This window comes from Pseudonaja textilis, chromosome 12 (assembly GCF_049901715.1).
Source record: "Pseudonaja textilis isolate UNSWEBS1 chromosome 12, rPseTex1.2, whole genome shotgun sequence".
NCBI lineage: Eukaryota > Metazoa > Chordata > Lepidosauria > Squamata > Elapidae > Pseudonaja > Pseudonaja textilis.
Window position 1 is genome coordinate 3,565,262 of NC_142001.1, and position 16,549 is coordinate 3,581,810.

General features: G+C 51.3%; 1 protein-coding gene across 1 annotated transcript in view; it reads right to left on the reverse strand.

The window, feature by feature from the left end:
- The window catches only part of EFNB1 (ephrin B1), an 85,253-nt gene that overhangs the window by 42,039 nt on the left and 26,665 nt on the right, over positions 1-16,549 (reverse strand). Inside the window, exon 2 of the mRNA XM_026703122.2 lies at positions 2,041-2,318. Within this exon, the coding sequence (XP_026558907.1) occupies positions 2,041-2,318 (278 nt within the window). The remainder of the gene's footprint in view (positions 1-2,040; positions 2,319-16,549) is intronic.

Here is a 16,549-nt window from a genome sequence, read left to right on the forward strand (position 1 = left end):
ACTTGGCCAGTTTAAGATTTTTGGACTTCAACTCCCAGAATTGCTGGCTGGGGACTCCCGTGCTAAATGATAATAGTGTATTTAACTAAACAGGCCCACAAATAATTACATTAGCTCTTTGAGGTAGTCCAGACATGAAGCATAACTATGAGTACTAACTCTTATCTTTATTTACTGAATCTTGGAAGACTGGGAGAGTTTCTCCCCTTATTCCCTGGGAAACCAGGGAGGGTCCTTCTCAAAAACTCCCCTTGCCCCCCTCCCTCTGTGGATGGAGATATTGGCAGTGCTTGACTTACCACAGTTCATTTAGTGACCGTTCTAAGTTACAGCGGCACTGAAAAAAGGGACGTATGGCCGTTTTTTACACTTGTGAACACTGCAGCATCCCCATGGTCATGTGATCAAAATTCATATGCTTGGCAACTGGCATGTACTTACGTCAGTTGCAGTGTCCCAGGGGTCACATGATCCCCTTTTGCGACCTTTTGACAAGCAAAGTCAATGGGGAAGCCAGATTCACTTCACAACTGGGTTACTAACTTAACAAATGCAGTGATTCACTTAATAACTGTGGCAGGAAAGGTCACAAAATGGGGCAAAGCTCACTTAACAAATGTCTCACTTAACACCAGAAATTTTGGGCTCGGTTGCAAGTCAAGGGCTACCCATACTCCTGGCTGCAGCTCTTCCTCTTGTCAAAACGCCCTTGATATGGGAAGGTAGGGAAGAGGTGTATCCTCTCGGGGAATGGAGGGCGGAGGCTGTTGTAGAGGTGAAGGCACCCCAGCTGATCTCGGGCAGGTCTGTCACCTCTGCCATGGAGATGGGGCCCCAGAGGAGGAACAAGCAGCATACCCCATGCCAGCTGCCGTGCCAGTGACTCTGAGCAGCTCTGAAGCCTCTGGGCTTCACCACAGCAGGTTGGTGGTCTAGCCCCTCCCAGACTGAAAAAATGCCCTTCCCAGAGATGTCCCAATCAACAAGCCAAGGGACCCGCTGGATTCTCCCAGAGCCCCAGAGGCTCCGCAGCCACAGTTCATGCAGGACGGCGCTTGGGAGAAACCCTACAGGGGCCAATCGAAGCAATCACCAATAGTGTGTGGAGAGGACTTCTAACCGGAAGCTCGTTTTGGTTTCAATCCCTGGATCAAAATCATCAGAGACGCTTCCCAGCACTCAACCAACGGACTCTTGGCTTTCTCTCCTGCCTCCCTTCAGACTAATTCCTGAGACTTTCACGTAGCAAATCCAGAAAGGACCAGAATTTTCCAGAATTAACCCTGGCGCCTGCTCCTGGATGTGCCACCTGCCCAGGCAAATGTTACCCTTGTGCTCGGCCAGCGGGACGCTTGGCTCGCCCGCAGAGAATCAGGCAGCTGAGGAATCTTCACCCTTCCCTCCCCTTGGGCATCCAGCACAGAGGTTATTTTCAGTTCAGAATTTTCTCAAAAGACGCACAGGTAACAAGATGGCTCCAAGGGGCATTTAACAAACTGCAACTGAACCAGAGGTGGCATTGGGCCGGTTCTGGAGAACCGATAGCGGAAAGTTTGAGTAGTTTGGAGACCTGGCAAATCCCGCCTCTGACTGGCCCCGCCAATCCCATCTCTTCTCTGCCTCCCGTCGAGTCTCAACTAATCGGCTGGATCTCCTTTGGTTGCCCTGCACAGGAGAACGGAGCTGGAAAGCAGGTTAGCAGATCCTCTGCCGCGCCCACCAAGCCACACCACACCCACAGAACCCATAGTAAAAACATTTGAATCCCACCACTGAACTGAACAATGTGGTGGAAAGTGGTTCCCTGGGTGGAAATGAGGGGAAGGAGGAACGGGGAGGAGAAAGAGTGATTGTGAGAGGAGGGTGAAGGTTCATTCTCCGAGCTTGCAGGATGGTCCCCAAACGTCTCGTTACCAGGCTAGATAACGTCTTCAGCGCAGTTTAGGGGACTGTGACTGGGAGACTCTCCAGGGGAGCCTGGGAGAGAAAGCGAAGATCAAGGGAGAGGAAGACTGGGGGGGCGAGGTGGATGGCACTCACATGTGATAAAGTAATCCTGGTATCTTTTGAACTCCAAGCCCATGTAGTTGGGGCTGAACTCCTGGAATTTGATGGTAAAACGGATTTCCAGCTCGGGCCTGTTGCAGGTCACCAACACATTTGGGTCCATGATGGTGCTGCAGAACTCCGCTTGGTCCCGCTTTACTAGGTACAGTTTGTAATATTCATACGGTTTGGATGGATCCGCCTTCGGACAGATGATATCCAGCTTGTCCCCAATTTCTGGGTAAATCACCAGCCCTGTGCCGGACACGAACCTGGGGAAAAAAATGGGGAAAAAAAGAGAAAGAAATCAGAATGGAATGTGCTTCGTATGACATACACCAGAGGTCTCCAACCGTGGCAACTTTAAGCCTGGAGGACTTCAACTCCCAGAATTCCCCAGCCAGCAAAGCAGGGCATGAACATTATGAGCTTAAGAAAATTTTGGATTCTAGGATTTTTAGGGGGACGTTACAATATTTAATTTATTGGAAAGGCTATCCAATTTCACAAGCCACTTGGGTTAATAGCTGGAAAGTAAATGCTGATAAGATTGGTGGGGAAATTTCATGAAAAATATCCACACAAGTCTAAACCGAATTCTGTGGGTGGCAGAGGAGGTTAAAATGTGCATTGTATGATTGTGTTTAACCTAATTGCCATTTTTGTATATTTTTATGTCATTGCAGGGGTTTCTTTTCAAATGAGGGCAGCCTGTCAAGCCCAAAATTGACATATGTGTAGCCATTTTAGTTAGGCTTAGCATATATTCTTTTTCTTACTTTCTCTGCGGCAGTCACGGGGGGGAAGGGCTTCAGGCTTGCCACATGCCTAAGGAGTGGGGAGTTAAGATAGAGAGAGTTGTTTTGGCTAGGTGATTCTTCTTTCTGTGGGACTGTCCGTGCTTAGGCGCCTTGATTTATGACATCAAGCAACGTTGAATTACTTCTATTGGAGAATGTGACTTTGGGGGGCTGTTTCTAACTTGAGTTGAAGTCTTCCAGGCTTAAAGTTGCCAAGGTTGGAGACCCCTGACATACACTATACTGGTTACATACAAGGATAGCATCAAAGCACAGGCTATACTATATTTGTACTCCCAAGTGCTGCATTTTTATTTATTTGCATCCCACCTTTACTAATTTTACCAATAACTCAAGGTAGTTAACACATCCCCACATACCTTCCTCTTCTTATTTCCCTCTCCCAACAGCAACCCTGTGAGGTAGGCTGGGCTGAGAGACAGCAACTGGCTCTCACCATCTCCCGCTCTCTAGCCCGGTGCCTTAACCACTAGACCAAAATGGCTCAGTATGTTTGGGAAAAGGGAAAACTCAGTTGAGAGTCCAGTCCCATTAAAGACTGGCTGAAGATGGAAGCTCGCCCTCAGTTCTGTCCGTCAACAGATCTTTAATGGGGACTCCGTATCTGCATCACCGCCATGTTCTTTTCTACCCAGGAGTGAGAACTTAGGATGAAAATGGAAGCCACCATCCACCTGCGGCAGCCTGAGCCTTCCTTCTCTGACCATCTTCGCTAGCCTGAAGCCTGATCTGAGTCTCCCTTTCTTTCTGAGCACAGGGGTCTCCAACCTTGGCCACTTTAAGACTTGTGGACTTCAACTCCCAGAATTCCTCAGCCAGCAGACCAGGGGTGTCCAACCGTGGCCACTTTAAGACTTGTGGACTTCAACTGGCTGAGGAACTCTGGGAGTTGAAGTCCACAAATCTTAAAGTGGCCATGGTTGGAGATCCCTGTCTTAGCAGGCTGGTCAAACCCGGCCTCGAGCCTTCTTAAAGGCCAAGGTTCAATCCGATCTTCTGGCACGACACGAACCTGAGCCAGACACTTTGGACTTAAGGCCAAAAGGGTGAAGAAAATGGCTGTGTGAGGGAAATAAGAGTTCAGGTCCCTCAGCCGTGAACAGGGCTGGGGAAACGTTAAATTTCTCCCGCCTCAGCTGGGCAACTGGCAAGACCGATCCTTGGCTCTTCATTCTCCCCTTTGAGTGGCAGGGAGAGGAAGAAAAACTACAAAGGTCCAGTTGCTTGAGAGGGAACGAAAGCATCTGCCTAACGTCCTTTCTAAGGGAGAGACTGTTGAGCGAAAAGGGGCATTTTTGACTCCTTTGATTTTCAAGGGCTCTAACTTGGATGTGCGATCACTAACTTTTGATTTTGGAGAATTAAGGAAGGTGCATTATTTGAAGGTGCTCACTTTGTCCAGCCAAGAGCCGGAGAAGATTCAAATAGGTTGAAAGGGGAAAGCATTTTAAGAAGAGAGCGGAGGAGGCTCTCGGCCCGGTGGGGGTGGGGGTGGGGGGAGAGAAAGACAGCTCCCCCTTACTGCTTAACAGGGTGATGTGGAACCATCACCAAAAGAGAAGGTGGTGAGAGCTGGCGACTCGACAAAAGGCAGCACACAAGTCAGAGGGAGTCGGGGTGCCCTTTATCCACCCAAGGCAAGCAGAGGATTGCACCAGCGTACGCCAATGTGACTGAAGGGGGGGCGCGTGTGTGGAGGCGAAGGGCGCATCATCGGCCACTGGCCAGGCGAAGTCTGCCCAGTCACTGCTGTCCAGGACCGACACCAAAGGGGAAAACGCCTTTCTCTCGTGGTGGTGCACGGGCATCTTGGTGACCGCTCTGGACAAGCCTCTTCCTCTGGATTAGAAAGCCCAAGGCATCAGTTCAGGTCTGCTTTCCCCAAGGGAAAGAAGGGGGTCAGCCGTGTCTCTTCCCTCAGGACCAACCGCCTCCCTTCTCTGCTGCACAAATGCTGAACTGTTTGTCCTTTCCCAAAACTTTAGGAACTGACCTCCTGAGCCTCATTCTGGCCCCACATCTTGGATGTCCACGCGGACAACACAGTCTCCTGGCGTACCTGGCTGGGCCTTTTGAGCATGGCTGGTGGCCTGCTCGGCCCAAAGCTGGGGGCCCAAAGCAACCCCTCCTCCCTTCCAGCCACGGTTTGCAAGCTGAGCTTCCGACCCAGCCAGGGCAAGCGAGGGAGGGAGCGCAGTCGGTGCTCCTCCCACAGGGCTTCTCCGTCGGTGCCTCTCTCAGCTAAATTCCACCACGGAATCTGCCAAGAGCAGCTCCTTTCCTTGCCAAAGTGCCCTGCCTCTTTCCCATTTGTTTTTTTTCTCATTTCAAGTGCATTTTTCTTTCTTTCTTTGTCTGTTTATGTTTCTCAGCCTGGAATACTTAACAAGAACAGAACTGGTGGACGCAGCATTTATTTTGCACCAGAACGCTAACATTCAATTTGAAAACTCCATTTCGTTCTGATTTTCCCCTGAGAAAGTTTAGGTTTTCTTTCCAAAGTTATAGATGAATAAACGTAGACTAAGAATCGTGGTCTGGAAAATGCTAGCAAGGTCTCTTAACGGCCTCTGAAGAGAGAAACAGCTTTGTGACGGGTTACACAAAACGCTGCACACCCCACTAACCAGCCTCACTCGTTTGATTGCCTTGTTGTGAAAACGGGGGGCTGCCCAAAGTAGAATCAGGAGCCAAGTGGGGGTGTGGGGGGTGTCCAAGAGCTTCAGCTGATCCAACCCGAGGCCACGTGGCTGCTAACCAATAACACATTTGGATGGCCCAACATCTGTAGCACCTAATCTGCAATGGGTACCAACTTCTCCTGGCCCGTTGCAGGCCCGAAGCATCCATGGGGAACGGGGAACTGGGAAGGCCTTTCTTGGCCTTATCAGGAGGGCTGGGGGGGCTCCTCTTGGCCCCAACTCTCCAGAGCAGGGTGGGGAACTGGAGCCCTTTTACAATCCGTGAACTTCAACTCCCAGAATTCCCCAGCCAGCCGTGCTCTAGAGCAGGGGTCTCCAACCTTGGCACCTTTAAGCTTGGAGGACTTCAACTCCCAGAATTCCCCAGCCAGCTGAGAGTTGAAGTCCCCCAGGCTTAAAGGTTGGAGATCCCTGATCTAAACTATTAACGCTCAAAGCAAGTTAGCGGTAGGGAAGAATCCGTGGAATTCAAGATGGGCTGGAGAATTCTGGGTGTTGAATTCAAAATCATCCCCTCTTTCCTCCCTCTCCCCTGCCCCCCCCCCCACGCTGCCAACCCGTAAAGATTCAGGGACTCTGCTTTAGGGAGAGAGTTTAAGAAAAGAGTCGGGGGTTTGGGGGGGCTCTATTTAGAAAGCCCTGTTCTAAACAGGGCTCTGTGTGTCTATGTGTGTGCGCGCATGCATGTGCCCACGCACCTTTGTGTCAGTCTTGATTCCTGACAACTGCCCGGACCAGGGCTTGGCAATTTTCTTGGCGGTATTTTTCAGAAGGAGCTTTCCTTGCCTGCTCCTTTTCAGGGCTGAGAGAAGCCCAGGTCATCTCGCTGGTTTCGTGCCTAAGGAGGGATTTGATCGACTGATGGTTGATTGCAGGGGGTACCACCAATCAGGCCCCAACGTTTTACTAATTTTAACGTTTTGAGAGAAAACATGACTGTACTTAGGCGTTAAGGGAGTGTTTAGAAGAAAATGGCAACCAATTGGGGCATTTAATGTAATTCGTATCGCATGTTGTCTAGAGGGCCTGACTTTTGGTGCACCCTGAATGTATGAACGTATGGAACATGGAAGCGGGGGAAGATGGAAAGTCAGGGAAGAACGCTGAAATGCATAAGCAGGTAAATGAGACAGGTGTGCATTCGTGTGTGGGAGAGAAAGAGAGAGAGAGAGTTAATTACATCTTCCAGAGGCCTTGGGTGTGGAGCTCCAGTATTCTGCATAGTTACTTGCCACTCCCCAAGATTAGTGTGACTGCCATAAATCATGAGTAAAAAGAGCAGCAGCAGAATAAACTCCGCAGATCCAGGTAAATTCTGAAAGCTCCCAATTAGTCAGAATTAACCTTTCTTAGTAGAGCAGACCCTAGAATTTGAGGCCATCAGGCGGTAACAGCGCTGCCCAGAATCGCTTCTACTTTCTCTTGCTCTGCCACAGAAATGGGCCACCTGGGTGAATCTCAGCTCGCGCTTCACTGAATGTGGACAATGGCAAGGAACACTGGCCGGTCGGGGTTAGGTTAGGCCGCCCACCCCTGGTCTCTTCTGGAACTAAGGATGCCGCAGGAGCATGGCGAGCTTGCAAGGCAGAAGGGCACCAAGGCCTCAGGTCAGCTTCCTGATTTTGCTGCCACCTCCATCCAAACGAGGATGGGAGGCCCTCGACAGAGCCGGATGCTGGACTAAAACAAGAGCTAATGGCTGCTCCAGAGGAGGCCACCCCCAGCCCCACCCCATGTTACTGGGTCCCTCCTTCCTCCTTCAGGGGGCACAATCCACGGAGAACCAGCCCTGAGCCCTAGCCGGTCTCTGCAGTCTCCAAAACAGTGGTTACCAGAGCAACCCCCGTCCACTGTCCTCCACATGGCTTCCCGGCTCCTCCAAGGACCCACCCTCTGCCAGCCCACCCTTCGGGGAAGCAGAACTCTGCTGGCAGAGACGCTGGCCCACCTGCACCCGAGCCGTCCTCTCTTCTTCGGGCAGGGCTGGAGCCTGTGGCTCCCCTCCAGGCCCAACTCCCAAGGACGGCGACTGAGGAAGACAGCCCTGCAGTATCCCTCCCCCCCCCCCAGCAGCTGCCCAGTCGCTTCAACAGTGGGGTTTCGGCATATGAAATAAACAAACAAGCAAGCCACAAGCGAGCCCTGGTGCCACAGGGGTTAGAATGCAGCATTGCAGGCAAACTCTGCCCACAACCCGGAGTTCGATCCTGACAGGGCTCAAGTTTGACTCAGACTTCCATCTTCCCGAGGTTCGGAAACTGAGGACGACAGATTGTTGAAGGCAACATGCAAATGATGCTTCTATATTGTAAACTGCCCAGAAAGTGCCATAAAGCTCTACGGGATGACTGTCCGTAAGCATAAATGCTGTGTTCCTGCTAAATGAAATAAATACTGCCTCCTGCCCTGGGAACGACAACAGTCTTAATGAGTGGGATGCCCTTTTCTCTATCCAGCCAGGTTTCGGAAATGGACACGGGTCCAGCCGGATCAGGGATGAAGGTAAACTTGTTACAGATACTTCTCACGTACCGAATGCAATAGGGGTTGCTAAGCAGCACAGTCATTAAGTGAGGTGCCACAAGACTGAAACTATCAACTTCCTGCCAGGTTCCCCCCCGCCTTACTGCTGGTCGGAAACCAGCCGTGGCAATCTCATGACCGTGGTGCGTCATGACCATTGTAAATGTGAGCCGGCTGGCAAGGATGGCGCGTATGTACACAGAAGGGTGTGTTGTGTGAGTATCTTTGTCCCTCTCTCTAGGAGGCTGGCATGGTCTGAGCTTGAGAGCCGCAAAGCAGCTGCCCTGGAAGAGCCTGGGTGCCTGGTGCCAGCCTCCTTTCCCTCGGGCTCTCTGGAGAAGGGGGATCACACACTGCCTTTCGAAAGGATCCTCATAAGAATTCCCAATCACAGAAGAGGGAAAGTGAACTCTGGGCACCCTCTGTAGACAAGAGGAAGTTAGAGGAGGCCGTCATTCCATTTCGTTGCACAAAACTTTAGGGTGCTTTACACCAAGGGTCTGAGTCCACAAGTCTTAAAGTGGACAAGGTTGGAGACCCCTGCTTTACACTGTTGTATTAAAACGGGCAAGCAGGGGAAACTGAGGATGAATCGTCCTCGAAAAGAACCGCAAGCCAGCCAAATTTTCTTCAGCCGAGCCTCAATTCACGGCCACCTCTAGGCCAGGGATCTCCAACCTTGGCCACTTTAAGCCTGGAGGACTTCAACTCCCAGAATTCCCCAGCCAGCTTTGCTGGGAGTTGAAGTCCGCCAGGCTTAAACTGGCCACGGTTGGAGACCCCCACTCTAGGAAGTTTCTTGGCAGTAGGAGGAAGCGCTCCCCCGCCACGCCTGGCCCTGAAGGGCTCTCCCAACGCTCTCTTCTCACACACCCCCTCCCACAGCCTTGGATTTGCCCGCCGGTGCCTGGCCAAGCCCAGGCAGACAAGATGGGCCGGGTGAGGCAATCGAGAGGAAGCCAACTTATGAATTAACTCTGGCGTCACTGCATCAACTGCTGATCTTAGAACAGCTGTCGCAGAGGACTACCTGTATAAGAGTAAAGTTTACATTCTTATCTGCTGCATTTTTTTTCTTCTCCTCTCCTTTGAGTGGGCTTGTCAATCTCCACCTGTCTTTTGTTTCAGTAATTGCCATATTTGCTCTCCTGTTGTTATTGTTCTTACTTTTTATGTAAGAAGTAATTCTGACAAAGCCCAGTTGCTGAGACAAAGAGGAGGCAGCAGACTTTCGCTATTCCCTCACTCCCTAAGCTTCCTCATTGCAAGGGTAGTTCAAATTCACCGAACAAAGCATAGAAACACAACAATTGTGCCTTCGTGTCTTCTACTATTTCACTTGGAGCAGGACTGTAGCAAGCCCAAAAGTATCACAGCGAAGCACAGATGTAGGCAGGAAGAACAAGTTAGCTATTTCACCATACAGATTTTATAACATTTAAGAAAAACACACACATACAACAATACCCTTTGTCTCCTGCATGAAATGAACACGCAAATAAGCTGAGGCTAAAATGTGCAAACAGGCCACCTTCAATTTTTGTTGAAGAACTGGCCGTTAACATGGAGATGCAGTTCTTCCCAAGGAACCACTTGTGAATTCACTCTCTCTCTCACACACACACACATGCACAAAGACCATTCTGAACTTTCCAGAGATTATACATAGCAGGAGCCACACGTACCAATTGAGTGATTATGTGACCAAGTCAGTGATTATGTGCTACGAAGTCATTTTGACTCCTTAGCAACTGTATAGATTATCTCTGTGATTGTATGTTTGTTTTTCGTTTCTTCAAGTCATCATTTACTCCAGGCGACTGCCTGGACAATTCCCTGCAGTTTTCATGCCAAGATTTCAGATGTTTTCCATCACCTGTTTCCTAGGGGCGGAGGGTGAATGACTGGCTGGATAATATGTGAATCAAAAAGGAAAATAAGGTCATGCATGAACGGAAGGACCTGAGGTATGCGATGGCATATCTTTGCACAGAAAGGCACAACCGGAAACCTGACAACCAGGTAGGTCTAGGATGGTATAGGTTCTCCTGCTTGAGCAGAACCCTGGAGTACTATAAGATCTCCGAGGTCCCTTTCAACTCTTATTATTCTGTTAACAGATCCTTCGTTTAGGGGGTGGAAAATCTCTGGGAGTCCACAAAATAAAAAGCAAAACTGGTAAAAAGTCTCGTGTACAACAAAGCAAAGGAAGAGTCCACTGTTGAGTGCCATGGATGTACAACACCTCTTGTAAATCTACCCATGTAAGCCCCGCCTCTCTCTACAGAGCCAAAGAAGAATGGCGTAATTCAGATCATCCTGAACTGGGAACATTTCACTAAATAATGAAGAAGCTGCAATACTCTCCCAAGCTCAGTTTTCACTGGCAGAGGGTTGCAGGAGGCCATCGCAGCTGAAAACGGCACTTGGGAGCCCGTTTCCACTGGCCGAGCACTCAGGCCACGACAGGCACCGACACAAGTGATGTTGCCTGGCCTTGCCCATCCTAGCCATATGCCCCACCCAGCTCCCTCCAGGTCAACTGCAACCCTGATGCAGCCCTCAATGAAATCGAGCTTGACCCCCCTGGCTCCTGAGGCTCCCATCCGCTGGCAGCATCCCGTTTCCTCGTGGCTTCCAGGGGTGTTTTCTGATGGGAAAGGTGAAAGGGGGACTTGCAGGCCCTGTAAACCGATTCCTCCTCGGAGCTGAGTCAACAAGCTCCGCTTTCCAAGGGGCTCTTGGAGCTGCCAAGGAAAGTAGGAAAGCAGCTCCCATCTGCTCTGCCTGCTGCTTCTGCTCTGGGGGAGCACTGGGATGGGATGGGGGGAAGCTTGAGAGAAAGGCAGCCTTCCAGAAACCCCCTTCGCCATCCCAAGACTGCTGCCCTCCCTTGGACCCACCCCCCAGCAATTTCTTTTTCCTTTGTATTTTCTCTTTCTTAACTCTCGGAGAGAGATGATCTCCTTCTGTCCAGACCAAGACCGATGGACGGGGGCTCCTGCTCTGGCCCTGACTGAGGACATAGAGGGGCAAGGAATCCCGCGTTCCAAGGAATGCAGTGACAAAGGGGGAAGGTTTTGCTCTGAGCAGGCATTGAACAAGCCCGGGGGAGGTTTCTTCGCCCAGCTGATTTCTGGGGACACCAGAGCAGCCCTGCGCTCCATCCTCACCAATGCAGCAGCTCAGGGCTTTGTGCTCCTCTGCCTCCCATTCCTCTGCAGGAAGCAGAAATCTCTGGGCTACCAAAGTCCCCAAAGGTTCGAGCGAAACTCGAGAGCACAAGCAACCGAGTGGGATGATGACACAGCAGGCTAGGATTCCTGTGGCCATTAGCAAAAGGTCACACCAAGGACCTGGACCTTCCCAACAAGCTGATCAGATCGTTTTTTTTGGTGGGAAGAGTTTGCAGGGTTTCCTGGGGATACCTGAGAGCCCTCCACTGTCTGCAGCTGGCCAAGCAGGAGGGGACACTCCGGGCTGCCCTCATTCTGGCCATGGAGCACCCGAGGCCTCCTACTGCGACCTTACAAAATGGTATTTCTGTAACTGAAGAGGACGGCTACTGGAACCCAATTACAACAGCGTCTCCACGCAGACTGGTCAAATTCATTCCTGGCGGACGAAATATTTGTATAGTCAGAGTTGTAGGATAAGCATTCTCACTACACCATGGTCTTTTTACATCGCAAATACTCTTCCTCAGGCAAAAATCTCCTACGACCTGGCAGAAGTGGCCATAAATTACTGTACCGCATCCTGAAATGTAAGTAAGAAGGATGAAACTGAAGATCTACACCTGAATACATTTGACCTACAATAGCACACTGCCTCCTGCCTGGAGAACCGGGCACTATCTGAAAAACTAAGCTGGACAACATCTTCTAAAAAGCTTGCCCCCAAACCACATGAATTTGTCCAGGGACTCACCAGGAGCCAACAGTGACCTTAAACCCCCAAAATATATAACAAACAGCAGCCTCCAAATGCTACTTAGGGCAAGAAATAATGGAAATGGGTTGAGCCATCTTCTGTTCAGCAGGTATGGTTGTGTCTTCACCAGCCAGCTCGGTGCCAAGCTCACATCTTCTTGCAGCCGGACAGTCCACTTCAGTCTCAGCCATGACTTGCCTCTGGACTGGGCTGGCAGCCTCCTGGCTCCCGAAGCCAACAACCCCTGCAACACTTCCAGTCCTGGGCCACAAACAACCATTTCCCCACGGAGGGAAGACTCCTTCTCTTGGCTCATTCCCAGAAAAGTGGAACTCTACACCTGGCAGTAGCAATGCAGTCCCCAGGGAAGCAGGTCTTGCTTATATGCCTAGGTAATATTTAGATGGATCAAGGGATAACGCTAATGAAGCCGCAAGGAACGAAACCGGTTCCTGCTCAGTTGCAGGACCAATTCTGGCCACATATGGCCATCCTCGACTGAAAAAGGTGTTAACGTCCCATATGTAAGCCTCAGCCCTCAATTCCCCAGTGGGAGACCTGTAAATATCCATCCCATCTCTCAGCATAACAGGGTGAGGGCTTTGGTGCAAAGGAGAAGCCACATAGAAACAATCCAAGGATGCATCAGACAGGAAAATGCTTTCTCCGCACCACGGGAGCCCTCACACCACCCTGGGTCCCAGCCTGGACCCACAACAGCTGCCTCTCTGCTCTGAAGAAGCCAATCACATGTCCTCCGGGGCAACCATGTGGCTAAAAACACCAGCACAAAGCGGAGTTCCCACCCACCCTCCGAATGAGCTTGGATTCCCTCAATCCCTACCCGTGAAGGCTGCCTGGAGAGAACTGCGCTCCAAAGGCATACCCCATTTTGTGTATTCACTTATTTCAAACATTTATATAGCCACCCAGCTTGTGCCAAACTCTAGGCAGCTCACGACCGAGAGATTAAGTAAAATACGTTTACCGTTAAACAATATTAAAATGTCAAGTATCCACAGCGGAGGTCAAAGCGCGACCATATCTAGGGCCCTTTCATGAATTCAGGGACGGAAGCCTCTGGCATTCCAGATATGGCCCAAATCCTCCAACCTCCAGCCACCTTCTCATGGCCGGGCTTTTGAGGATGCTGAGAATTGTCGTTCTGGAGTGGCACCGACTGTTCTAGCCATGAAGCTGAGCCACAAATTGTGAGTCATCTTGCACTGACTCACTCACCACTTGAACTGCAGCTGCAGATGGAGGCTGTTGGCAGCAGCATCAAGTGGCACCGAGGCAGGAGCGAGGGGGCGACGCGTGCCAAACTATACCTCCTAAGCCAGCGTGGGATTCAGCTGGTTCACACCGGATTGGGCGAATGGGTAGAAAGAATTTGGCATGGGTCGCCAAACCGGTAGTAAGTTCTGGCTAGCCACCCCCCCCCCCACCTGGTCGCCCTCCTGCCTCATTCTTGCTTACCCGCCCGCTGCCTGACATTCGCCTAAGGTATTTTTCTTTTTTTCCCCTCCCGACAATCACCTGTAGATACGATCAGCTGTGCCGGGATTCCCGTTGCTGAGGCCCAGGAAGGCAAAAAATGGAGGGAGGAGCTCAGCCTCCCCCCCTCCATTTTTTGCCTTCCAGAGCTCCAGAGGAGCCTTAGGGGAGCAACCGCCTCCCCCGAGGCTCCTCTGAGGCTAGGAAGCTCCAAAAAACAGGTGGGGGTAGCAAAAAAGCAAAAAAAAAAAAGCCACACCCACCCAGTCACATGGCCACGCCCACCAAGCCATGCCCACAGAACCGGTAGTAAAAAAATTTGAATCCCACCACTGTCCTAAGCCCCATGTGGACTCCTAGAGAACTGAGGAATGGGCAGAATATCTCCCTTCTTTTTCTTGTAATAAAAGAAAGCATAGCACGAGGTGCGCTCTTTGGTGTACCTGAGGTAGGGTGGACATTAGAGCGCTCTTTCTCAGCCCCTCCCTACTCCCCAAAAGCCGGGCCACTCCAGAGCACACCCTTCTCCACAACAGAGGACAATCTCCCAGGGAAATATGAAATAAAGAACCACTTTTGCTCTGAGGAGGAAAAAGAAAAAAGTCCTTGGGGCAGATCGAGCAGGGCATTCTCTAGAGCAGGGGTCTCCAACCTTGGCAACTTTAAGCCTGGCGGACTTCAAGTCCCAGAATTCCCCAGCCAGCAACACTTGAAGTCCGCCAGGCTTAAAGCTGCCACGGTTGGAGACCCCTGAGCACGCAGGGCAGGGCTGAGTGGGCAAGGGAGAACAACCCATGTGCCCGGTCTATGGGCAGACTGACCAGAACCTCCTACAAGAACCCCCCAGAATCCTTGAACTCGAAAAAGGCAGGGAGGAGACCCGGAGAGGAAGCGGTTGGGTGCGCATCCTTTTTCACCAAGTGGCTTCCCCGGCCTGGGAAGTCGATGGAGCTTCTGCTGCTGCTAAGGGTGAGGCTGAGTTCTGGAGAGAGTCCATACTGGAGCCTCACTCAGTGGCAGCCCTGACCCACTCTGTGCTCTTCCCAACAGCCACCACTGCCACCACCCCCTCACCCTCCCAAGGGATAAAACCTCTTGGGACAAGGGGAGGGGGAGGACCCCAGGCTCTCCCCCTCCATGCTCAGACTAAAGGCCCCATTGAGAAATCCAGCCTAGATCCTCCCGTCCACTCCTTGTGCCCCTTAGGCTCTTCCTCAATAAGCACTCTGAATTGCAAGAGGTCTGCTCGGGCCCCCAGAGACAAAGGACCGGCACAGATTTACACAAGGCGCTAATGCAGCATCCATGGTTGCCTTGGTAACCACAGACGATGGGAATCTGGGCTTAACTCAGCAGCCCTGCCTCTCCCGATTCCTCCCCACCCCCACCCCCGAAATGGCTGACCCTTTCCTCCTCCCTTCAAGCAACGGGGCTGCTGCCTTCGCCACTGCACACACACACCCCGCACCTTGTACCCCAAATCAGCTGGACAAAAAGGGGGGAAAGAAAGGGAGCCAAAGAGGGTCGCCTCTTTCACCGATAGTCCTTCGTGGCTTTCCCTTTTCTCCAGAACAGAAAACTGCCACAGTCAGGGGCCCCCTTCCCCAAAGCCACGCCACACAGACCGCTGCTGCTGTGGATGGGAACCCCGTGGACACACGGTCCGTGTCTGCGTGCGTAATTTTTGCAGCAGCAGAAGACCTTTTGCACCCCGGTGTTCTGAGTTACGTGGAGATGCTGCCAAAGCAACAGGCCCAGGATTGGCCAGGCCTCGCCGAGATCAGCTGCGGCCTTGCTCCTCCGATGGCAGGATGGCACAAGGGGAGCTCAGCGGATGCCACCGTCCTCCACACAGCCACCCTCACCTGAGCATGACACCTGTCCTCCTGCAGGCAGCCGGGAAGGCTTCGCCCAAGAAAGCCTCAAGAGGGCAAGGTGATGGGGCAGTCCGTGGCTGGGGAGCTACTTCATCGTTAGGACAGCAGGACTTCTCTCCCTCATCCAGCCCAACATGTGGCATCCATCTCCTTTCCACTGAAACTGGTTATGAGGTTGCATCCTGAAAGTTAGAGGCGGGGTGTGTGTGTGCGTGCGTGTGTGTGTGTGTGTGTGTGTGTGTGTGTGTAGATGGTGTTCTGCTTTCTCCTGTACAATGCAAGCAAAAAAGGAGCCGAATTCTTAAGAAGCCAACCCACCCTTCACAGCTGAACAAAAGGCACAGCCTCACTGGAGGTGTCCCTCTGCCGCTTGCCCCCCTTAAGGTGCTGCTCTCCCCAGCAAAACCGGAAGGGAGGGGATGAGATTCCCCTCCTCCCAGGTGTAGTTCAGCCTTGGCTTTTCAGGTGGGCAACACTAGCTCTGCACAAAGAAACGAACAAGGAAGACGATGCACAGACCGGGGGCTCTCCTGGCCCATGGAAAGAAAAGAAAGAGGGGAAACCCAGTCACTCTAGAATGACAACTCAAAAATCTCCCAATAACCCTGACGACAATGATGACAACTACTACTACTATTACTACTACTACAACGTTTGTGTCAGGAACAGCCTTACCAAGACACTTCTCGGTTGAAAGGATTAACCAGTGACATCACTGTTTCCCAGGGAACGCCAGAAGGGGTTCCTTTTGTGTCCCCAATATTTTCCCACCCAAATGGTACCTATTTATCTAGTTGCATTTGCATGCTTCCACTCTGGGACAAACTGACGGGAGCTCTCGGCTTTTGAAATGCCGAGTCGTCAGCCTCTCCATGATCTTCTGACTCAGCTTTTTAGCCAAATGAATCATGGTAGCCCCTATTTGCCCCTGTCTGAGAGAGTAAAGCAAAAGCTAAGCTGAAACTAAACACTATTTCTGAATTCATCACCAGGTATCTGGTGTTTGTGATCCTGAGGCATCGGTGGGCCAGAGGGACTTGCTGGCAAAATATAGTCAAGAAAACAATTGAAAAAAGTCAAGGGAATGATCAGACTCTAATGGAAGAAGATGAAGGACAGCCGGGAAAATGCAGAACTATGGAATTCCATT